This window comes from Lampetra planeri, chromosome 2 (assembly GCF_965212315.1).
Source record: "Lampetra planeri chromosome 2, kcLamPlan1.2.h2, whole genome shotgun sequence".
Classification (NCBI taxonomy): domain Eukaryota; kingdom Metazoa; phylum Chordata; class Hyperoartia; order Petromyzontiformes; family Petromyzontidae; genus Lampetra; species Lampetra planeri.
In genome coordinates this window covers 18,753,110-18,777,980 of record NC_136108.1, presented here as the reverse complement: position 1 = coordinate 18,777,980, position 24,871 = coordinate 18,753,110, and the positions used below count along the sequence as shown (strand labels likewise).

Below are 24,871 nucleotides of genomic sequence, written 5' to 3'. Positions count from 1 at the left end.
TTGCGGTTTGTTTACGTGACAAACCTCACTTAATTGGCTGTGTCGGGTGGTGGCGGTGTTTAACGAGGCAATCAAGTTTTGTTATTTTACGCGATCGATCCCCCAAATAAAAACAACAATAATCTTTAAACATTTTTATTTAAAGCTTTCGTGACTGCAGGGAGTCATATTCTTGGTTCTTTCGGTAAAGTCACGTAGAAGGGAAATAATATATTTATATATTTTTTTATTATTTCCCTTCTACGTGACTTTACCGAAAGAACCAAGAATAACAATAACCTTTGTTATGTAAATGATCTCCCACCGCCACGAGAAACCCAAGAACCCGATAATTTATTCCCTCAATAGCTCCGCCCACAGAGGGGAGGGGCGAGGGGAGGGAGGGGGGCGCACGGGGGTGATGGGGGGGTTCTCATCCAATGGCGTTGCGACATTTTCGCGACGTCAGCGATCGCCCGCCGACCGAGCGATCCCATTGGCTGAAGCACTCGCGCCAAACTGACGTCACGCGTGTTGGCGGGAAATTGCGATCTGAGCCGAGCGCGGGCAAAACAGCAACAGAAGCAGCAGCAGCAGCCCCGGGTCGTCTCCTCCTGCTCATTCATTCATTCACTCACTCTACACTCTACAACCTCACAACACCGGCAGCCACCACCTTCCCCGGTACGTGCCTCGGCGTGAAGACGGTAGCGGTGTGTTATGTTTGTTGTTCGTGTTATTTGCTGAAGCAAGTTAATCGCGGAGGTAACGTTCGAAGCGGGTGGTGATTTGGCGCGCACTGTACCGAGCACGCTTCTCGTTTACAACAAGGCGGCGTTGCGGATTAAAAACTGACCCCGTTGTTTACTAAAACTAACGAGTCGTTGTTAGTGTACGCTATGTGTGCTTAGTTTGCGCGCACAATGCTTACCTCAGGATTAGTTACAGTGACTGAATTAAGGCCGGAGGCGCTGCGCCATCGACCACGCGGCCTAGGTTCGAACCGAATCCCGGTTATGGCTTAAACGTCGGTGTCGGTGCGTGAATAGTCTTTGAATCGACGAAGAAGCCTTTATTTTATCGATCAGTGCGTGTTTGAGAGAGCTGTCTTAGATTTTTCACCATTAAAACACTCCTGTATGAGTACAATGAGAGTCGGTCGTGTACAACGGTATTCCACGTACGCAAATGTTACCTGTAATAACAAACTTTACTGTACGGTGTATGAGAGAGAATGTTAGTGCTAGATTGTGCTGTGTTGGTGTGTTAATATAAGAGCTGATTGTGCTGTTCGTGTGTTAATATAAGAGCTAAGCTTGTGGCCGGGGAATGTAGAATTGTCGATTGTTGATTTCGCGCCTAAACCCATCGACGGTCCGTGCCGCGCCACCGATTCGCGCTTTCACGAACGGTTGAGCCCTTTCAGCGCCAAAGAACCCTGGCTTTCTAAACCTTCACTTATCTAGACGACATCATCAGTTATTGAGTCGGCTAGTACGGTTTTGAGGTTGAGAGAAAAGTCGCTTACCACCAACATCGAGGGTACGTACACCCAAATCGAGTTAGTATGCAGTACAGTACCGTACTTACATCGCGTGAAGTTGTGCCTGTTAACAGCAAGCGAATCTGCAAAGTAATTTCACTCTAAATACCAATCGGATGATACTAATACCTTAGTCATTTGTGTTGTGATTTACAGCTTTTGGTAAAGAATGGTTTTCACCTTTGTTTTACAGAATATAATTATGTCAAAACCAGTTGAATGTTCCTCATCAGTCGATGCTGTCTGTGTGTGGTTTTAATTGCTGTGCTAATGTCACCTCGTGCTTTAGTATCCACAGCAGTTTTAATTTCTCGCCGTATTTAAAAATTCACAGCGTATGGGGCCTCGCTCCCCCGTGGAAACGAGAACACGTGGTTCTCAAGTGGAAACTTCTCCTTTGCCTGGACTTTTGTAGCCTTTGTGTGAGTTGTGGATGTCCGTTAGTGCCACTTTAGCGACTAGCCTCATGATCATGAAAAAAATACCGGTGGATGAAGGCCCTGCCCCGTGTAATGTCACTCACGATGGCAGGATCGGTTCTGATATCACAAGGGCACTGATGTCAGTCGTGGCCGGTGCTCCAATGCTGTCGTATGGGGGAAATTAGAATTCTCCTCAACTCGCCCACTGCTTAAGAGTAGCACTGTGTGACCTTGTTCTGTACGATTATGCCATGACGTTGCCGATTTTAGTTTTGGCCCGGTTAGAATGTTGGCGATGGAAGATCCTCAATTCAAAATGTCAAGTAATAATTTGTAGGTAAATTAAATGAGTTTTGTAGAATATGATGAGGATTCAGGATGCCACTTTGTGTCCGTGTTGCCATGATTTCCCAAGTTGTATTAATACACTTGAATTTCAATGTTCCTTAAATATGCAAGTGCTTGTTGTACACGAGCTATTGTGACAAGCTTTGTCTTGTAGGTGGGACCAAGTATGATTAGGTCATTGTTTAGTCTCGGAAGCGTATACCAGTTGAATGTTTCTTACCCTCGCCAACAAATACAATCAATGAAGTTGCTGCGATGCCGTGGATCAATTTTGTTTTCGTAACGATACAAGCATAGCACCCAATTGTTCGGTTGTTTGTCTCGTACTGATGTTTATCCAGGTAAACAAACTAAGTAAAACTATAAACTATTCATATTTAAAAAACTATGCTTTATTTTACCAGGGAAGCCCCATTGAGATATTTAGCTGTTGTTCAAAAGCGACCTTGCCACAAATGATAGCTGAACGAAGTGGCTTATCACGTGAAAATGCATATCAGCCAAATACTCTAAATGCATGTTTCCAAATGTGGAGGTAAAAACCGAAGGACCCGGACAAAAATCCACATGACCACAAACTCAAAATTTACAGCAGGCGTTTAGGGTTGGGATCGAACCCACGACCTCCTGCATAACAAGCGAGGTAGTTAACATCTCTCCACCGTGGCACCCCAACGGTACCGTGAAACATTTCTCACCATCCGCTGTCACCGCGTGTCCGTGCAGACATGTCAGCTATGGCCGAGTGCTCCCTCGTGCAGACGGCAATCGCGTTTCCACGCCGCAAGACGCGCTCACCGGCGCGGAAGGAAAAGCTCGAGGTGACCCCACGCAGTGGGAACAGGGGGAGGAACGGCGCTACGGGGCTCAGCCAGCCACTCTCACCCCGCAAGCGCCTCGGTAAGGAAAGGTTGGGTTACAGCCACAAGCGATTGTGAATCTTGATTAGTTGGTGTACAGAGGGGGGATGGCCACTGTAGTGTACAGCATTCCCTCGTTATTCGCGAGGGATATGTTCCGGTAATGCCCGCGAAGAGGAAATTTCGAGGATAATGATAAATATGTAAATGAGCTGTTAAATATGTGAAAAATGTTAAATCAACATCTCTTTATCTCCTCACTTTATACCTCATCACTTTATCTGTCTCAGGGCAGTCGTGTAAAAGTTACACATGCGATTCGCTAGTATAGCACGTTAATGAATAACGAGGGAATACCGTACAGAAGGGGATGTTCGCTGCATATATCTATTTTATTTTTGTGCAAATGCTCATTACATTCTAAAATGTGTGTGTTCTGTCTGCATTGTTTCGTTCACTTGTCTCGCAACACTAATTACAGTACCGCCAATTGTAATTAACCACTTAGTGCGTTCAAGCTTTGGTGGCGGCTCAGCTGAAAGCATTGTACATCTTTTTGTCATTTTAACATCTGGGATGCACGATCGTGTGGTGGTTGTATAATCTCAGTGTTGAAAATGACAACCATTGTTGACCCCCTCACAGCAGAGCGATCTTAGAACGTTTCTGATATTAATCAATCCTCAATTAGGAGTTTAATTCACAGCTCGAACGTAGAGTTCATTTAAAAAAAAACCAACTGGCCTGGACGCAGACTGAGATAAGTTATGTGAGAGATGGCAGTGAATGAGGAACTCCAAGTATGGTAATTGGCTATTTATGTACACAAGTAATATTGACGGAGTCCACTGATTGCCCTGATAACAACGGGGTGGGAAATATTGCTGACGCGCCCCTCGCGCCAACAATTACGTAAAAATATGCTGACCAAAGTACCACGATTCTAACCATAGCACTCTGACCGCAGTGCCTCTCAGCTGACAACAAGAAACAACTGTGTTGTGTAGGCTACATTAATTTAAACAACGAGTACACAGAGAACCCGCATGTACGTGCGACAACACTCCTAATTCGGGGCAAACGGCCTACATGCTGTGCTGCATTCGGTGCTTCCCTAAATAAATAAAAGGTACCTGATAATTTAGTCATCAAGCTTCAAGTCGCGTAACTCCAGGTTGACGACTCCACGTTGATGGCCGGTCCCACCCCGCAGGAGAGGAGAACACCCTCAATGTGCCGCACCTGCTGGAATGCTCGCCCACCAAGAGACAGAAGGAGAACGCCGCCGTGGCGGTGACGGCGGCGGCGGCACTCAAGTCGCCAGTGCTGACCACGCGCAAGAAGCTGCAGTTCGAGGAAGCTTCACCCAACCCCCTCCGCGTCATCTCGCCGATCGAGAAGCAGCAGGGCGCCCTCCGCCTTGGAGAGGGGGCCACTGCGCCGAAGAGCGGCGCCGCCCGGGAGAGAGCCACCGCCTCGTCGGAAAGGACGCCCACGACGCCGGCCGTCCTGCGGGTCGTGCGACAAGAAGGTGGGTGTGTTTCGATTGAAAGCTTTCGTGACTGCAGGGTTCTTTCGGTAAAGTCACGTAGAAGGGAAATAATAAAATAATAAAAATAAAACATAATAAAATACAATTCTCACGACGTTTCGGCCACAACGCAAGCAGCCGTCCTCGGGTGAAGAACAGGTCTGTCGGAAAGACAGCGTCATTCAGACGCTGTCGTTCCGACAGACCTGTTCTTCACCTGAGGACGGCTGCTTGCGCTGTCTTTCCGACAGACCTAATGAATTCATCCTTTCCAATTCCGGTTAATTAAAATCACTTTATCGGTATGTATTCAGGTTGGAAGACGTAACGGGGCTCCCTCAATGCCATGCGGGAGGGCGTGGCAACAGTTTTGGTGCTGGCTATCGCACCTTCGATTAGCACGGTTGGCTACGGACGATTCGAAAAAAGTTCAACATAGACCCACCCTGCAACTTGCAGATGTTTCGGAATGGGAAAGGGTTAAACTAATGTGAGTTAATGGGTATCCATACTTCTGAGGGTTGCGACACATTTCACTGTTCACAGATTGCAGTTACATTTCTGGAAACCGCTTGAAAATGTTACATCAACATGATTATTCTTTTCATTTTGGCACATCGGACTGTAGCTGGGAACACTGGCAGAGGAATAATTGCTGCTCGGTGTCGTAGCCATCACCAGCCACCGTTCCACAATACAAATACAATTTTGGGTTCAAAAAGAACTGCAGGGAACCGGTACCCATGCGAACTTTCCGGATCCCACTGAGAAATGTGCAAAAGTCGTATATCTGTGAACCCATTGCAATTAATAGGAATAATTATGCATTCCCCAATGTAACCCATGGTCGAATTAATTTATTCATGAATCGGAATCTTTAATTATCCTTGACCAATCGAACCACAGATTTCGATTTAAAGCTTTCGTGACTGCAGGGATTCATCTTCTTGGTTCTTTCGGTAAAGTCACGTAGAATTGAAATAATAAAATAATACAAATAAAGCATAATAAAATAATTCTCACGACGTTTCGGCCACAACGCAAGTAGCCGTCCTCAGGTGGAGAACAGGTCTGTCGAGGAGACAGTCTGAATGACTGAATGAGAATTATTTTATTATGTTTTATTTTTATTATTTTATTATTTCAATTCTACGTTACTTTACCGAAAGAACCAAGAAGACGAACCACAGATGTCAAGTAAGGACGGGTTCAGAAAGTTACAACAACAAACGGTACAACAAAAAAACTACACGATTGATGAATTCCACCAAGCCGCAAAAAAATGGGGGAATAATCAGAAGGGCGTTTTGCGGTTTACGACGAGCTTGGTTGCCTACATATATACAGGCAGCCGTGGAAAAATAGGGGCACGGATAAAGTATTTCCGCAGACGCGCGGAATAACGCGATGGCTGCCGCGCGGCGCTTGTGACGTGCGCAGGAGAGTGCTATGCGCTCGCCAAGAAGGCTCTGCACACGGCCAACCCGGAGCGGCTGCTGTGTCGCGAGCGGGAGACCGCGGCCATCGTCGCGTTCGTGGAGGAGCACGTGGTGGCGCGGGTGCCCGGCAGCCTCTACATCTCGGGCGCGCCAGGCACCGGCAAGACGGCCTGCCTCAAGCACATCCTGCACAGCATGAAGGTCAGCTGGCCCTCGCCCAACTGTCCATTTCGCGAAGCATACAAGCACGGCCTTTGGCGTCAGTCCGTTGCTGGATTGTCCGTGCGGGTCATTGACCGAAGGTTTTTTGATTTTTTTTTTAACCAAGTAAGGCCCACTGAGCTATGCTAATTTATAGCTCTTTTTTAGCGAAGTGGCTTGTGGAAATTTAAAGCAGCCAAATACTCTAAAGGCATGTTTCTAATTGTGGAGGGAAAAACCGGAGCACACGGATAAAAATCCACGCGACCACGGAGAGAAAGAGACATGCAAACTCCAAAAATATATAGGCGTCAGGGTTGGGATCGAACCCACAACCTCCTGCATACCAGGCGAGGGCGTTAACATCTCACCACCACGCAGGTCGGTGTTGTTCAGTTAGAGCGGAGAGCGAAGATGTTGGATCATAGAAGTGCAGTGCAATAATGGATTTTGAAGCACTGCCCACCATGTAACACCACAGCCTGTATCAGCTGTTGTTCACGATGGTTGCTTGTTCAAGCAGTGTCCAGGCCTCGGTCTAGCTTAGCTTCTGATATCTGATGAGATCGGGCAGATTCTGGGTTATTTTGGCCATAGGTATAAATCTACACGTGGCACACAGCCAGAGCTGTATAAGTAACAACTCTTTATCAGAAGGGTCCTGCAAAGTTTTTGCAGTCGGAGGGGGCGGGGGTCGATGATTGCTCTGTATATTCCAATTGAGCAATTTGCAGGTAATTAGGCAAATTTGGATGGTTGGCACGCAATGGCCTGCTCGTGCGAATGATGTCTCCGAAGTGGTGACTTGCTTCGTTAAAAGTTTGTTGATGACGGTGGCAGCCTCCCTGAGCTACAGCACCCCCTGGCTTCAGAGTAATGTAGATTATTAGTGAAAAAAAATTCTGGGCTTTGGATTAACAACCGTAGATCACACTTAGTGCCTGAGCCAAACCCAGCATCCATACAATATGTGACGAACTTCATTCGTCTGTCCGTCTGTTGCAGCATTTCTCGAAAGTTTTCCTTGAGTATGGTCCAGAGAGCTCATACTGGGACTTGCGTTGTGCGGACCTTCGACTCTGGCCGACGTTTCTTTTGACCAGTTCCTAATTGCTCTGCATGGTACAATGATTTCTGGATATAGCCTGCTTATAGCACTTCATGCAGTGAGACTGCCTTGTTAGACCTACTTCAGAATCAGAATATCTATTCTGGAGGAATCCAATGAGATGTGAAGTTTTTTTGTTATAGATGCCCAGTTGGGGGGGGGGGGTGTTCGAAACGTGACAGCAACAAACAATACAAAAACACGGTAGGAGTGCAAAGGAAAGGCAAATCAATCACGCTAAATTTTTATTTTTTTTACCAGGTAAAGCCCACTTGAGCTATTAGCTTTTTCCAGAAGTGACTTGGCCACAAATGATGGCTCGGCAAAGTGGCTTATTGTGTGGAAATTTATAGCCGCTAAATAATCGAAACGCACGTTTCTTTGAGCATTATAATATAACAACTGTGCTGTCGTCTCCAGCAGGCATCGTTGTGGCACCACCGGTTATTGTCTTGGGCGTGTGTGACCTTGTGTGATGCCCAGCCCTGTCTGCAGAATGATTGATTACAGATATCCTAATTGTTACAGATTTCCTAATAGCCCTGATGGGATCTATTGGACAGAGTGTTGTTGACGATTTCCTAATTTAGTAATCCCAGGAGTGCAGTGGTGTCTTCCCCAATGCTGCTGTTGTTATTTTTACATAATGGGTAAGACATTTTTTTTCAGCAGTGCTGTGTATGGCTAGGAAACTTGGCACATGTCTGTAATGTGTGTTTGGCAAGAACAGTTTAATCACGCTCTTTGAGCACGGATGTGCGCAGTGGCAGATTTACTCAACATTAAAAAACCGATGTAAAACATCGAGTTCTAAGCAATTCAGACCAACGTGAGTCACGGTTGTTTTGACACCCAACATGGAGCTCCATTGAATGTCTGATTAGCTCATATATTACGTACCTTTCGTGTGCATACACGCCAGAGAGTGTATTTCAATCTATATCTTCACAAGCATGCTCGCACTGCAGGAGCGTCACTTTGTTCGCTGAAATTGTTAAATATGTCGTAATGGATTTTAGGAATAGTGAGGCTGGGGATTGACGTGTTGGTTGCTCGGTGGGAGGCAGTTTTGTTTGGGAAAACTCATTCGGTGCCCCGGCTGAGGACAATGTCACGCGAGGGCTGTTGTCTTTACGCCGAAACGTGATGTGGTGTGTTTTTTGTAGAGACGTGTTCTTGTTTGAACCTGGTGACCTGGCAAGCGTGTGACCACAAGGAGGCTAGGTTGACTCTTTGAGCATGAGAATATTTCAGGAGGCTAGATTGATGCTTTCAGCATTATAATATTTATTTTAGAGTTTAACCAATTCGGCGAGATACACAGGTCCTATTATGTGTAATGTACATGTAATGCAAGAGAGAGAGAGGGGAGCGGCGCTGCAGTGGTTGGCACATTGCGCTATGAACTCTGCAAACTAAGTTTGATTCCTGACCACGGCAAACATCAATGGCAAGTACTGTCTAAATCAGCCCCCGCACCCCTTCACGAACGCGCACTGAACAGCGTGTAATTATTTCTTCGTAAGGGAGGCCCTCATCCTGCAGTGGATTGACAAATGGCTGCACATTTTTATTCCATGATAAAATAACAAGGCATTTGTTTAGCGTCTGCCGCTCAAATTGCCCAATGAGGTGACCCTGAGTGAGTGCTGGATATTCTGGAAATGATACATTTCTTGTCACTGTTGACAAGAAATTTTGATTTTCCAGAGGTACGATTTGCACCGTGGACACGAGTGCACAGGCCGGCAAACAAAATCACAAGAGGGGCAATTTATTTTTCAAATTCTGTGTGTATATATATATAAAAAACCTCTTTCAACAGCCGCAATGCAATAATGTGAATACGAGATGGTGGTCCTTTATAAATAACGTGACGAAGCAAACCTTAAAGAGCCGCAGGTTTGCCGACTGCTGCCCATGGTAAACTGGACTACCGTGGTAAACTGAACGCCCATGGTCAGGGGTTGGCAACCAAAATAACACTGAAGAGCCATTTTTTTCGAATTCGGTACAAAGCTCAATTTTTCAAGAGCTGCACTGCAGTCATTTTAAGCGCTGCTCCGAAGCCACAGGCTGCCAACCCCTGCCCTCCACCCCTGCCCTAGTGGGATTGGGGCTTCTCCACCGTCCTACGGTGAGAGTCGGCACTCCGACCACAGCACCGCCTCGCTTGGCGGTGTGGGATTTGTTTGCAGACAAGGTCAAGTAACGTACAATAAATATTCCCTTTTCGGTATCGATTCAAGTAAAGGCTACTGAGATGAGCAATGATTACAACACGTGGCCTTTCAATTGTAAGTCATGTGCTCTGCAGCAGCAGCACTTCCCAGTCAACAAAATACATTGTCGTAATACGACTGAAATACAGGAATAAATGTGATGGAGCCCTGTACACCTGATGGGCAGAACCTCCGATTTAGCACCCTGCACCTCTGATGAGCACGGTGGGTTACGTACGGTGCAAAAGAAATTCAACATACATACTGACCAGATGCAAAGCAAGCAATGACACGGTCCACACGAACATACGAAGTATAGATTAGTAGAGGGGGAATAAGGATAATGTTTCTGTTTTATTCGATTCGGCATTAAATGGTGTAAATGTGCAAGCAAGCCACCTAATCCTCATATCTGTCTCGTGTGTTTCCTGTGCAGAAGATGCTGAGCAGTGCAAGGGTCGTCTTCCTAAACTGCATGCCGCTGACCTCGTCGCAAGCCGTGTACCCGGCTGTCCTGTCCAAGCTCGGAGAGGCCGGGGAGAAGACCTCTGGGGCTGGCAGCAGAGACCATGCAAGGCAGCTGGAGAGAATTGTCACCAAATCGGGGCCCATGATGTAAGGAAAATGCCGCACCCCATCAAACGAGGCCCAATAAACCAGTATTCTTCACTAATTTTCAGAGGGGGAGGGGCTACTTTTGTTAATAAAACTTCATCAGTGTGAGGCGCCACACATTTTAAACAATTGGGTTTGACAGCACGATGGGGCAGAGGTCGCAATCGGGTACCCGATACTCGTACCCTACCCGATACCCGGCTACCTGTACCCGGCCGGGTACGGGTAGCCGTTTGCGACCCTGGTGCGGCCGGGTACAGGTAGGCCGTGAGTCACTGGTGAGTAACCGTTTGTCACTCATTTCCCAACGTCTTGTCTCTTCTCACAATTCAAGTTTCTAGAATCAACCCACCCGCGCCTGCAACATGGCTTCATCCCAGAGGTCGCAATCGGGTACCCGTACCCTACCCGATACCCGGCCGGGTACGAGTAGCCGGGTATCGGGTAGGGTACGGGTACAGGTACCCGTTTGCGACCCTGGTGCGGCCGGGTACGGGTAAGGAATCAAAACCCATTTGCGACCTCTGCGATGGGGTGTTTGTACATTTGTGTATTGTCGGGGGCGGCACGAAAGGCCTCCAGGGGCCGCCAGTGGCCTGTGGGCTTTGCAATGAAGAACACTGCCCTAATCAATCGAGACGCCATCACTGTCTAAAGATGTCTATGCAACCTCACGTTTTACCATCGCACTGTTGCGGTGTTCGGTTTTTGTTTTTGAGTCAAACATCTGATCTCCCAGGTAACTCTCGTCGGTTGTTTTCCTCCCACCCGTGGGAATCGAGAAGCCCAGCAGATTGGTTCCCGCAACAAATGATGAAATCTGCACGATCCACCACAACCCTCTTTTCAAAGTTCCTGGGATAACAGGCGTGCCCAACCATGCCAATATCTGGCCTTAATCCTAGAGAGGCTTTTCAATATCCTTCTTTTCACGATGCCTAATTTGTTCATCAACATGAGCACCGTTTTATCATTAGTGACTTGGGGGGACTGCATGTTGTGACCAATCTGCCAAGGTTGGGACTGAGTGCGGGAATTCGATGGCTCGTCACACAGCGGCGAGAATCCACCAGCGTTCGCCCAGAGCAGCAAACGACAAACTAACGATCCTCTTAATGATTATGCAATCATGGGAATCCGCACTCTCGTTTTCTCACTCTTCGTTTCATTTTTTTAATTGCGCATCCAAATGCCATTTAAAGCGCGAGCAGAGAGAGATATGTATATCGAGTTAAATGTAATGTACATTAATCCTGACCTTAAAAAATTGCGCTGTGTACGCATCGGCAGGATTACCCGGGGTGGTACTGGGCACATAATGCTCTTACGGTCTGGCATTAAGAGGTGACCAATAAAATCTCTGGCTCCTATACTCAGCCTATGAGCCTAAACGAGGGTTTCCCGGGTGTGTGTGTGTGCAGTGGGGGGAGCAATCGCGTAGTGGTTAGCGCGTTACACTAAACCCGTTGACCTGATTTCGATTCCCGATCACAGCCAACATCAGTGACGAATATCTGAATTGGTCCTGGGCCTCCGCTAGGTCGAGTCGGCTTTAAATGAGTACCTGGTGTGTTGTGTTGTAAACAGCAGCATTGGGGAGACAAAAGGAGTGGTGCTGGCCCTTGTATGTATCTTGGACTTCTTTCGCACCACACGTAGCCAACTGGCATATCAGACGTGCGTGGGAAGGACAAACTAAACTCGAAAAGCAATTCTGAACAAATTCGTTTTCAATCTAGATTTAAAAGTGCATATCTCCAGTGGCGACCTAACATCGGAAGGAAGGGCGTTCCAGACGGCCACAGAAGCTCATTTGAAAGCGCACGCACGAAGCAGTGACCCTCTTTGTTCGATCGCCAGCCAAAAGCCGCTGTGAGGATCACCGGAGTTCACGTGATGGTTTATGCTCCTTGACGAGATCAGCAAGGTGCCGTGCCGGTCCTAATAGGTGCTTGCTATAACAATACTCGCCCTACCATTATTAGAAAGGATTTATGGGGGGGGGGGATGTTTTTTTTGTCTTGGTGCACGTGTGTGCAGTGTGTTGGTTTTGGACGAGATGGACCAGTTGGACAGCCGTGCACAGGAGGTGCTCTACACCATGTTCGAGTGGCCAGCTCTTCCCAACTCTCGCCTCGTACTCATCGGTAATTACTGCCGCCCCCCCCCTCAACACAGCACACACGTTGCTGGACGACGGCGAGAGGCGGAAGGAACAACAAAGCAAATAATGAACGCCATTTGCGGGGGGAAAAAAAACAATTTCCTACTTTAAACGTTCCATGGGGTCAGTGGCAAATGATTGAAAAACTCAAAAGTTTTAAATTAACATAATCCCCACCACCGCGTCTTTCAGCTCAAAGTAGGAGACCCGTGTTCTCTCACATTGCGTGCATTTACCGTTCACAATTAGCATTTCATTATGCAACGCTTGCTAAATTTACGAGCGTGCATCGCTTCAACTCCACAATTTTTTCGTCAAGCAGGATTCCGTCCCAGTTAAGACGCAGGAATTCCCATCGAACGGAATGGGTGGGGGCGGGGGAATTCTTTTGACGCTTGAGAGAATCGCGAACAGAATCTCCATGCAAACGATATTCCGTTGGCAATTCCAACAGTATTTGGGTCATTCGGTAAAGCCATGTAGATCGCATGAGAGCTACTGAGGCAGGAACAAATATCTTTTTTCCTGCCTTAGTAGTTCTCCCGCTATATTTCTTCACCTGATGACGATTGCTTGTTTTGCGATCGAAACGTCGTGATATTTTTATTATTATTTTTCTATCTACGTGGCTTTACCGAAAGACCCAAAAAATTATGAATTCCTGCAGTCAGGAAAGCTTTAAGTCAAAATTCCAACAGTCGCCACTAGGTGGCACGATGACCCTGATAGGATTTACATTGTAATTAATGGGTATTTACTTCTGATTCTTGTAGGAATTGGACGCCGTGGAATCGTGGGATCCAAATACAATTCATGCAGGAGTCATCCAGTGTCAGTGTAATGCTTTTTATTTTATATTTTTCGAGGAAGGATTGACATAGTATCACTGGATACTTTCAAGGCTCCGAGAGCTCAGGCACATTTATTATTTTTCTAGATCTGCTGCGTTGCAAACCTGGTGGCCTGGTTTCGACTAGGGGCAAGCAGTATCCAAACCGATTCTGGGCCTCCCTGATGTTGGCTCGGCCTAAAATGAGTACCCGATGTGGTGTTCGACTATCAGCACTGGTAAGACAAAAGGTGGTGAGACGTGATGCCTGACCGTCCCCACCTTTGGTGTTCTTGCTTTAATAGGTGCTCACTAACGGAACGTTTCCCAATAATCTGTGGCTATATTGCCATGTCTACGGGCACACGCACACACGCCAGAGTGGTAGTGTAACACACGGGACTGCAGTCCTTGTCAGGAACGGCGCAAGATGTTAGGCAGAATGTGAACTTCGGACCTTGTGACTCACCGAGGTCAACACGGCCTTAAATTAGTGGATGGTGTAATGTGAGAACATGGGCAACTCTGGGGAAGCCAGTGCTGACCATACCACCCCTCGGGGCTCGTACCAGCCTGAATAGCTGATCACTAGCAGTGCTTGACCCTGCTGTTTTTTGTCCGTCCCTTAGGGGTGGCAAACGCGCTGGACCTGACGGACCGCATCCTGCCACGGCTGCAAGCTCTCCGAAGCCACCAGCCGCATCTTGTCAACTTCCCTCCATATTCCCGCGATCAGATCCTGGCCATTCTGCAGGACCGGCTATCGGGGGTAAGCATGTGGTATCCGCCATATAAGGCTCGATTTTCTCCGGGAATTGTAGTTTCCTCTCTCTAGCTGTCGTGTAAAAATACTCGGGAAGATAATGGCGAAGCAATCTAAATCAGGGCAGTTTAACACGTAGGCTTTCGCGACCAATATTATTCATAATAAAGGTTTTTGGGTTAGATCGTGTTATTTATAAATGTGTCGTAACCCTCCACCACCCGACACGGCCAATCAGCAAAGAAAGTGTCACGTTGACAAAAGACAAATAGTTCACTACTTTAGCCCACCGGTGTGTTGAAGAGTGAAACCACAACATTTACAATTTTTGAGTGCGACGTTTTGCTGGAGTTTTATAAGGGCACCACGGGGTGACCAGCCCCTCCCCACCCAGCCCCACCCCTCCCAGCCCCACCCAGCCCCTCCCCACCCAGCCCCACCCCTCCCATTTTTGGATGCACGACGGACGGACGGACCGAATAATCCCCTGTGGGCTGGTGTAACCAGGAGGTTACTACCAGTACCATGTTAACTTGTAACGCACCGCACAGCACTCGCTCGCTCTCGTAGAGAGAGAACGACTCGGAGCCACAGGCAAGCAGGAAGGCAGCCACGCGGTGAGCCGCTGCCAACAATGTCCCAAGCTCTGCTGCACTCCATATATATAGAGGTGTTGTCGGCCAATTAATGAACTCGATTAGACTCAACTGCAAGTCGATGCAGCAACGATTACTACTGCTATGCCACGCTCGGCCAACACCCGATATATGTATGTATGTATGCATGTTGAACTTATTTTGCACCATACGGGGGTGCGATTATTATATAATAATAATTAACGCACTTTGCCAACACAAGCAGCAGCCCACAATGCATGGATCCCCAGCCGTGTACCTTGCGCCAAGAGTCTCCACCACCTACACATAGCCACCCCACATAAGCGGATAATGCGCAAGCTGTTATCAATCTGCCTAGGTCACTCGCAAGGGGATGAATTTTGGCAAAGCCTGCTGGAGGTGTGAAGGATTGGTGCAGCAAGTGACTTGGATGTAGTGCCAAGACGTTTTCATTTAATGATGCGTTGTAAGCAATTTCCATCTGAATAAATGGCTGTCATGCTGAAAGTTCTGAATCGGTTGCTGCGGCCGCTAAATGAATGGCATTTAGTTTCCAAGACACGGCGAGCCTGGGATGACAATTGTTGCTACTCTGTGTGCTAAGGAGCGTGGTTATCTCGTTATAGAATTCCATTCGCCACTGTTAATGTATTTGTATAATGCAAATGTGTGATTGGATTATTGGTATGATGATTGGAATCTGTGGGAGAGTGGCCTGTTTTTATTCATGATGATTATACATTTTATCTTGCGTCATTCATGCTAATTGCATCATACAGAACCGTACATTATATATAGGACCAACCCCAAACAAAACCTATACACTGCTCCTCCCAAGCTATTTATGAAGTGCCTATATAAAATAATGTTGAAATGACAATTCCATTACGCGAGAACATTTTCTTGAACATCGTACTCAAGAAAACGACAGTAAGAACACGGCGTCGTCTGCACACCCTGTCGAGAAGGCGAGCGTTGCATCACAACGCATCGCACGCTCACGTTTACGTGTGTGTGTTGAACTTCTTTTGCACCATACGTAGCCAACCGTGCTAATCGGAGGTGCGGAAAATGCATCAACAAAGCAAACCACTGTCAAATAACTTCCTCGGAGTTTACCTTTTTGGATAACAGTTATAAATGTTTGCGATGCGATTCCTGAACGTTAGAGAATGCATATGCAGAATTGTGAATCGTGTTTGCTGTTTAAATTTGGCATTTCGTGTTCCCGGCTGGATTTCGGATTTGTGTGTTCCCTCCGGTAGTACCTCTTAAACAGGCACACGCACGCACACACACGCACGTATAAATACGTGTGCACGTATTGACGAGGGTCCTTTGATTGTCGTGGTTAGCTGCTGCTGTTCACTAACTGCGCTGCCGTTTCCCCTCTGTGCTGCAGCTGAAGGAGGGTGTGGTGGACCCGGCCGCGGTGCAGTTCTGCGCCAGGAAGGTGTCAGCCATGTCTGGGGATGCCCGCAAGGCGCTCGATGTCTGCAGGTAACTGCCCAAGTTCATGCACGTGGAGAGCGGTGGCGCAGTGATTATCTCGCCACGCCACGAACCGGGAGTTGGATTCTTGGCCGCAGCTAACATCGGTGGCGACCGGATTGGAAGCGCTGAACTCTCTCCTTGCTCGACTCTGCCTTGAACGAGTGCCTGGCTTGGTGTGTGAACGTTGGCACGGGGAAGGAAGGCACAGGCGACCAAGGCGTGTCACCAGGATGGCACCTATTAGGGCTGTTAAGGCCGTATTGGGATCTTTGAGTGCATGCATCATGCTGTGCTGAGTGGATTGGATGGCTCAGGGGGAGGGGCTTACAGCACTGAGGGGCACTGCTGAGAATCCTCTGCGTTTCCCAAGTGGAGTCTGATTGCCACTGGCTACACGGAAAAATTCCGGATTGTTTAATTTGGGCGATGTAAAAAAGGAAAATGCAACTTAAATGAATGTACGGTTCATTGTGGTGCCAGAATGCGCCGCGTACGGTGACCCCGACAGGTTTTGCATTTACTACTTTTCAAGGTGCGCTTCACTCGGTAATCAAACGGAAGTCACGCTCATCAGCTTCAGGTACACGACCTCGTGTGGTTGTTGGGTTGACTCCTCTGTTAAGTGTTACGGAACCCAATTACCGATCTATGCATGCAATTGTTGTACATGCCTACAGTCTATAAAAATTATAATCTTTTTTTTTTGTGTCGTTCATGCTCAATTGTATCTCATGCATTTGAGGCAGGACTGGTAGATCCTGTAGATTTCACCATGTGTGCATTTGGTTTTCTTCTGACTGCCCACCTCTTCTGCTTGAACGGTGTGGTGGCCAGGAGATGGCAGAATGTTCTTAGAACAGTAGCATGTCTTGCACATGGAGAGGTTAACGGCTTGGGGGGGGAGGGGGGTACTGCCTTTCATCCAGCAGTGAATTGACCACGGTGGGATGGGCTGTGTGAAGCACTCAGGATTTCCGTCCATCCCTTCAATGTTTGAATTGCACTTTTGACTCCCTCTTCCTTGTTTGTTCACTGCGATGATCTCCTCCCCCGTTCACCGAGCGTTGTTATTTCTCACGGCAGGCGAGCTGTGGAAAAACTTGGAGGCGAAATCAGGAAGCAAACGGTGCTGAGCCCCAATGGAGGTGAGGGAGGGAGGCAAGAACGCCCAGTCTCTGTTCGGAATATTAAGAAGGCCCTACAGTGCAGAGTGCAGTGGCACAATCATAATAATTGACGTTGTTTTATATTATTCCTCTTCTCACTGAATGCATTTAATGTCTCGTGATGTATTCCTGTGGGGGGGAGGGGGGGGGGTTGCCGAGTGATTTCAATATCTACCATTGTCCCCCCCCCCCCCCCCCATATGTCAGAGTAAAATTTCGTGTCTCGGGTAAATATTATATTTAGGTTGAAGGTAATGACATATTTCGGCTATAACATTCGAACATAGTGGGCATGTGCCCTTAATTATAATATCACTGGCTAATTAACATGTTAACGACAGGAGGTAGCCAGTTGGCTCTTGGGGGCTAATGCCTTGAGAACACTGCCATCTCTGCCGAGGTCATGGGTTCAAACCGGGGCAGTCACCGCAGATTAAACCAGCGTCTTAGGCAAAGCAAGTTGATTCTCTCAGCCTGGACACCAGCAATTGCCCAAAAGTCACTACGTTTGGTGTTTCACTTAATTTGGCACAGTCGAGCATGGAGAACTACATTTCATAGTTGTATTAGCATGTGATGATCACTCCTCTGAAGGGCCATGTAAGGTTGTAACAACCGATGAGGATGAGAGGCTTTATTAAGCTATAATATCTGGCTGGGTCGTTTCTGTCTCAGTGGGCCTTACCTGGTAAGAAAAAAAAATAGCTTTATTTTATTTGTATGTTTTAAGCGATTTGTTTACCTTTCCTATACTTTGCACTTCTCTCGTGTTTTTGTATTTGTTGTTGTAAAGTTGTGACCTGCCCCTACTTGACATGTATAAAAATAGCTTTATAGCTCTTCTGATTCCACCAGTATAAATAAATATTCTGATTGTGAAATGGCTTCGTAAAAATGTGTGGGAAATCTTCAAGTGACCGCTGCTTGGCGATTGCAATTAAAAAATTGGGGGGGGCGGGGTGGGGGCTTCGATTTTTATCAGTACGCGGTCCACCTGTGTGTGTGTGTGTGCGGTAGCTGATTCTCATGGCCCTCCGCGGTTCCTTTGTGCGAATGCAGGCCCTGCGCCCACGACGACGGTGCCCCGCAGGGTGACCCTCCCACAGATCTCCGCCGTGCTCTCGGAGGTCTACGGGAGCCCCATGGCGTCACGCGCCGGGGACCATGGCGGCAGCTTTCCCCTGCAGCAGAAGCTGCTCGTCATCACGCTGCTGATGCTGGTGCGCAGTGGCAAGGTCAGGGAGTTCACCTTTGGCAAGGTGAGCCAGTGACCTGGTGGTTGTGTGGCCTGTGAGCTGGGGTGCCGTGGGTAGCCTGGTACCTGGGGTGGGTGGGAGGCCCGGACCCTGGGGGTGGATGGTCTGGTGGGTGGGTAGCCTGGTACCTGGGGTGGGAGGCCCGGACCCTGGGGTGGATGGTCTGGTGGGTGGGTAGCCTGGTACCTGGGGTGGGAGGCCCGGACCCTGGGGTGGATGGTCTGGTGGGTGGGTAGCCTGGTACCTGGGGTGGGAGGCCCGGACCCTGGGGTGGATGGTCTGGTGGGTGGGTAGCCTGGTACCTGGGGTGGGAGGCCCGGACCCTGGGGTGGATGGTCTGGTGGGTTGGTGGCCTGGTACCTGGGGTGGGAGGCCCGGACCCTGGGGTGGATGGTCTGGTGGGTTGGTGGCCTGGTACCTGGGGTGGGAGGCCTGGACCCTGGGGTGGATGGTCTGGTGGGTTGGTGGCCTGGTACCTGGGAGGGTGACCTGGCCGTGGTTAAATAAAAATGCCGGGGTCGGCCAGAACAAGGCCTTAAAATTTGGGGTAAAAAAATGTCTTAATCGTAGCTAAATGTGCTTTTATTGACTGCTTACATTCTTTTTAACCTTTGAAACTACATTATATTGCCACTTATCATAAATAATAATAATAAAATATATAAATACTTAGTGCCCTGGCAAATTGTGGGTGATAAATAATTGAACGGGTTTGTTTCATTTTAAACATATATATAAAACATTTAATCAATTGACCGATGTGAACAAAGACGACTGGGATATGTATATCTCTGAGGCCCATTAGTTGCAGGAATGAATTATTCAATTCCATGAAAATTTTTATTTTTTATTTATATAGGTGTGTGTGCGTGTATGCAATACATCGCAGACCATTAGCAAACCTGGAACTGATGGGCTAGCTTTATTTTTTTGTTGATGTAAAGCTAAATTTCAAGGGTCCGTTAAAATGACAACTTGTTTTTCCCTGCTTCAGACAATAATCGAGGAGCTGCCACTGCAGATGAGAACCGCCCCCAGTTCCGTAAAATAATAGCGTAATGGGATTAGACAAAAGTGACGATGATCTAATGTGGTTGTCGATTATGTTGATTTGCAGCTATTCGGCTACTTTTTATGTTACCAGGTAAGGGTCACTGAGCTATGTAGCATTTTTTCACAAGAAATCTGACCACAAATAATAGCTCAACGAAGTGGCTTATCGCGTGGTCATTTTTAGCAGCCAAATACACAAAACGTATGTTTGTAAATGTGGAGAGAAACACCAGAGAACTCTGAGAAAAATCCATGTGACCACAGTCAGAACATGCCAATTCGAAATATACAGGCGGCCGGGTTGAGATCTAACCCACGACCTCCTGTAAACGAGGCGCGGTAGTTAACATATCGCCACCGTGGTGTGATAGGCTTTGTTTGAAGGCCCAATCTTTGGCACTCATTGTAGAATCAGTCATTTGGGTGAAAATATTGAAAGTTTTAATAAATTTACTTGGAGACTTTGCATATATATATTCTTAATGGTAGAATTGCATCCCTGCTGGGACATCCTGCCAAACGTGAGATGTCATGAGCACATTTCCTGGCAGCTGCAGAGCACCCCATTTACAACGGTAATTGGCAACACCTGCCAACTCTCGATCCGCTTCCACACATTCATCGCCAGCCCCGTCACACACGGCAGGCAGCCAGACGTTTCTGTTGTCGAAACTATTTTACCTGGAGAACCCCTCGATTGAACATTAGTTTGCGAGCGTACCCAACGTTTCGAGTCGGTGACGCGTATGTAGCAAAGCTGACTGAAGCACCAGAGGACGCAGTGCCATCGGAGCCAAACGCCGTGCGTGATTGACAGTGGCAGCCCAACTCGGCTTGTATAAATCAGGTGGGCAGCTCGGAGATTAGCAGTGTCGGGAGGGCGCACACAAGTGTTGCCAGTGGGTGCACGTGACGCACCTTCCTACGCTCTGCCGTCACGCTGGGTTTAACTTCCCACCGGCTCAGAGTCTGCGAGTTCTGGGCATGGGGCGCCGTGGTGGCGAGATGTTAACTGTGTCGCCTGGTATGCAGGAGATCGTGGATTCAATCCCGACCCTGGCGCCTGCTGTATATTTGGAGTTTGCGTGTTTTCTCTCCACGTGGTCGTGTGGATTTTTATCCTGGGTCCTCTGGTTTCCTCTAGGTGGGCCTTACCTGGTAAAATAAAATATTTTATAGTTTTAGAATCCACCAGGGATGCAAATACATTTCCAGCACATGCCCACAGATTCTCCCCTGGCCATGCCCACTTTAGCAGGCATGCTGATAGCTGTCAAATTGTAGCAGCTGTTGATTATGGACTGCGTGTGCACCCGGCTGCTTGTTTTTGCCGGGAACTGCATCTAGATCCATGCAGAAATGTTCATGACTTCCCACAATCGGCAGGATGTGAATCACCCCTTAGTGGCCTGTCCCTAACGTCTTTGGACGGGAAATCATGGATAAGGAACTCGCCACAAGTTATGCTGGGAATTAATGCGTGTGTACACTTTACCAGTAGCGGGAGTGTAGCAGTTAGCGCACTGCGCTACGAACCTGGCGACACAAGTTCGATTCCCGCTCGTGGTCAATAACGGTTTAGAAATATTTGAACTGGTCCTGGGGCTCTCCTAGGTCGATTCAGCCTTAAATAACGACCTGCTGGTGTGCTGTGTAAACCTCGCCACACGAGGGAGACAGATGGAATTGGCCACTCCCTTGTGCACCACGCCGGGCTGCGTAGGTGCCCCCTCGCTCGGCACACGCCCCAACAGTCTGTTCAAGGCGATACGGGGGGAGCCTTTGCCTTGTTGTGTCTATACCATTCATTCAATTTATTATTTCTCGAGTAAAAACTCGCCCCCACTAAAGAGGGCATCGCAGTACTTTACAGTATAAATTATACGAAGGGAGTCCTACCGATAAAATCGGTGCCACATCGGCCATCATTGATGCTCCCTTATTGCTCGCGGGGGTCAAGGTCTGACATCGGTTTTTGGTCGTGTCCCCAGATCCACGAGACGTACACCGGCGTCTGCCAGAGGCACCAGATGGCGCGGTTGCACCAGTCGGAGTGCCTGGCTCTGTGCAGTCTGCTGGAGGCCCGAGGAATCCTGACCATCAAGAACTCCAAGGAGGCTCGCCTCATGAAGGTACCGATCGCTGGCGGTTGTTTTTGATAAACAATTATATTTATATCGCCGTGCAGCACACGTGCTCGGAAATTAGGAATTCGATATCCCCCAGAGCAAGACGAGTAAGTGAACTACATGGCGCGTTATACAGAAGTTCTGGGTAGTACGTGGCAGGAGGGCATGTAACGTGATCAGAAACAGGAGGTCGTTGCAGGTTTGAACGTGTGTACAGGATGGTAGTTTTATCTCGACGGACATTGGAGTGACACACAGAGGTCAACAACCTTGAGCTAGAGCGCAATACTCTGATGACGGGATACTGTAGCAGCAGGTATTAGATGTCGGGTATCTCCTGCACAATAGTAGTTTGATCTGGCAGTAGGGAGGAACTGATGACAAGGTATGATGACATCCATGGCATTGGATATGGTGGCCTGATGAGATCTTCTTTGTGCGCAAAGCCATCATTTGAGATTAATTCTGGTTTCTCGAGTTCTCAGCCAGGTTAAAGACAAGGCCTTTGAAACTCGACGCAGGGCAAGAGAGACCCTTTTTAACTCGACCTCAATCTGAGAGCTGCACGCATGCACGCACGCGCGTGAAGTAACGTCCGTTGTGTCTGGGCAGGTGTCGTTTAAGATCGACCAGAGTGACGTGGAGCACGCTCTCCAGGACAAGGTTCTCCTCTCGAGCATCCTGCAGGCCGGGATCCCCAAGTAGGGAGCTGCCGCCTCCACCTCCTCCACGCCCTTCGCTGCTGCTGCTGCCGCTATCTCAAAGCGAGCCTCAACGACGACAGCGCGGGGGTCCGATGTCGACGATCGACCCTTCCACCGATGAGGTTGTTTCTTTGGCGAAACTTCAGTCGGTTGACTTTTTTTAAAGGCCGTTTTTGAAAGGCGATTTTATTGCATATAGCGCTCGGGCAAAGGTGAGGACGCCACGTCGTTTGGGAGCCATCTCCGTGCCAGCTTGTCAAGTTTGATCTTGTTGACAAGTTGCTTTGTGAATTGAGTACGATTCACGTTGGGCTCAAAGCTGAGCAGCAATTCTCAAACCTATGAAGTTAACTGACATCCGCGTGGCCCATATTGCTATGACGTTGTTGGCTTGTTCCAAACTCTTTTAAAGGAAACACCGTTGATCATTGTTCTTATTGTGACTTGCAGCTTGCTGGTTGTTTTACCAGTGTGGAATGGTGAATAATGTATCTTTTCCAAGCGCAACATGAAATCCACACATCACCGCCGTGCCAAGTGGCACTGGGTTCGAGCGTTCAACTCAACCTTTGGAAGGTGTCCAGATTAATTAGTAGTTCAGGGTTGGCTTAACCAACCATCTCCCGAGTCCTATTAAATGAGTACCACTGGGAAGTCAACAGTGGTCATCCACTAAAACAGCGTTCTGCACTAATGTTCAGAGCTGGGGGCCACTTTCACTGATAAGACATCAGTGTGTGTGTGTGAAGGCCGCCACACATTTAAATCCTTTGGGGTTTGACAGCAGCACGACGGTGGGGGGTATTTTCACTATTTTCGGGGGCTGCACGTCAGATGCCGCACTAAAGGCCACCAGGGTGCGCCATTGTCCCTGTGGGCCTTGCGATCAAGAACACTGCTCGACAAAGACTTGCTCTCCCATCAAGAAAATTGAATCACTGGCTTAGAGGCCATCGAGATGAGAACTGCTCAATCTTAAGCAGAAATACATTTCCATGTGTGATGAAACTCATGCCGTGACTTGTGAAAGTATAATGAACCTCGTCGCTGCGGTGTGGCAGCGTCGGATGTGTGCACGTGAAGTGTTTTGAGGATACTTTTTGCTGAAAATAATCAACTTTTTTGAATACCCAGCACACACTTTCCCATTCATGTTTGTAAAATATGGAGACGTTCAATTTTGATTGAGATTTAATTGAATAACATCATGGCTATTTTACAGTCTCTTTGTATTATCCAAATCATTGTTTGGTATTATTAACCTGTTGGCATGAAACTTAATTGTGTAATTTTAGTGTTATCTGTGGTTTTATATTGAAAAAAAGTCCCTAAAATCCAATTGCTACGTATTGTGGTGTGGATGACTTAAATTTTACGTGAAAACTTCTGAATGCCAAACTAAAATGGGTATGCTTATGATCGAAATGCATATTATGTTTTACTAATTCAATAGTGTATCAATTAAGTGAGCTTTCTGGCCATGCGAGGTGGTGTGTGTGTGTGCATTGTGATGTTGAACAGTTTGCAATAACAGTGTTAATATTTTAAATAAATGCTTTTATGAGGATAAATAGTATTGCCTCGTCATGGATTTTCAATGCAGTGTTGCATTTGTATGTTTGGCCAATGCCTTTCTTATTGGTGTTGCATTCACAAGGTTACAAGACTGGATACACCATGCTTTCAGCCCAGTGGGTTTTAAAGTTTCACAGCACCTGTTTAAATGTGATCCACCCAGCCAGCTTCCTCAATTAAACATTGTTTGGTGGCAGCGGTGCACAGGCACAAATAACAAAACAATCTCAACACATTAGTCACTAGCACTGCCTTAAAAACACATTCCTGCGGAGGGAGCTGGTAGGAACGTTGGGTTGCTCAGTCAATGGCCAGGGTCAACGGCGGCGTGGTGTATTCCGCAAATATGCCCGACTGTGAGGGCGGGCACAAGCCGGCGTGAGTAGGTTAAACGTTGAGTTTTATAAGGGCACCACGGGGTAACCAGCTCCTCCCCACCCAGCCCCACCCCACCCTCCACCCAGCCCCTCCCCACCCTCCGCCCAGCCCCACCCCTCCCTTTTTTGATGCACGACGGACGGACACAATAATTCCCTGCGGGCTGGTGGAACCAGTTGGTTCCTACCAGTAAAATTAAAAGTATATACAGTAGCACTGTTTACGGCGGGGATGCGTTCCTGAAAGGCGCGACGACGAATATCGAAACGCCGTCAAAGCGGTAAAAAACGACGTCAAAAATAGAGAAAATGTCTATTATTCCCCACAAACTTTGCTTTTGTGACCAGGACAGTGGTATTTTGAAATATACCTATTTTAGATGAGAAAACGTGTGCACTTGTGGCATTCCTTCACATAAAGTCCTGGTCACAAAAGCAAAGTTTGTGGAAAATAATAGCCATTTTCTATACAATTT

The 24,871-nt window shown here is 47.7% G+C and overlaps 1 protein-coding gene across 1 annotated transcript; it reads left to right on the top strand.

Annotated features, from left to right (window-relative positions):
• Window positions 1–508: 508 nt before the first annotated feature.
• On the top strand, window positions 509–24,014 carry CDC6 (cell division cycle 6). The gene is made up of 12 exons (XM_078609499.1): window positions 509–663; window positions 3,019–3,192; window positions 4,366–4,683; window positions 6,124–6,323; window positions 10,090–10,268; window positions 12,309–12,415; window positions 13,891–14,030; window positions 16,044–16,141; window positions 17,219–17,280; window positions 18,361–18,560; window positions 21,602–21,742; window positions 22,352–24,014. Exons 2-12 carry the CDS (start codon window positions 3,021–3,023, stop codon window positions 22,442–22,444), a joined length of 1,710 nt encoding a protein of 569 aa, XP_078465625.1. The 5' UTR covers window positions 509–663; window positions 3,019–3,020; the 3' UTR covers window positions 22,445–24,014.
• Window positions 24,015–24,871: the final 857 nt, after the last annotated feature.

What these genes read in the sequence shown, in the direction of transcription:
- CDC6 (XM_078609499.1), top strand. Translation starts at nt 3,021, where the DNA reads ATGTCAGCTATGGCCGAGTGCTCCCTCGTGCAGACGGCAATCGCGTTT. An exon ending in CTCTCGCCTCGTACTCATCG is followed by an intron (nt 12,416 to 13,890) that starts GTAATTACTGCC and finishes TCCGTCCCTTAG; the next exon opens with GGGTGGCAAACGCGCTGGAC. An exon ending in AAGGCGCTCGATGTCTGCAG is followed by an intron (nt 16,142 to 17,218) that starts GTAACTGCCCAA and finishes TTCTCACGGCAG; the next exon opens with GCGAGCTGTGGAAAAACTTG.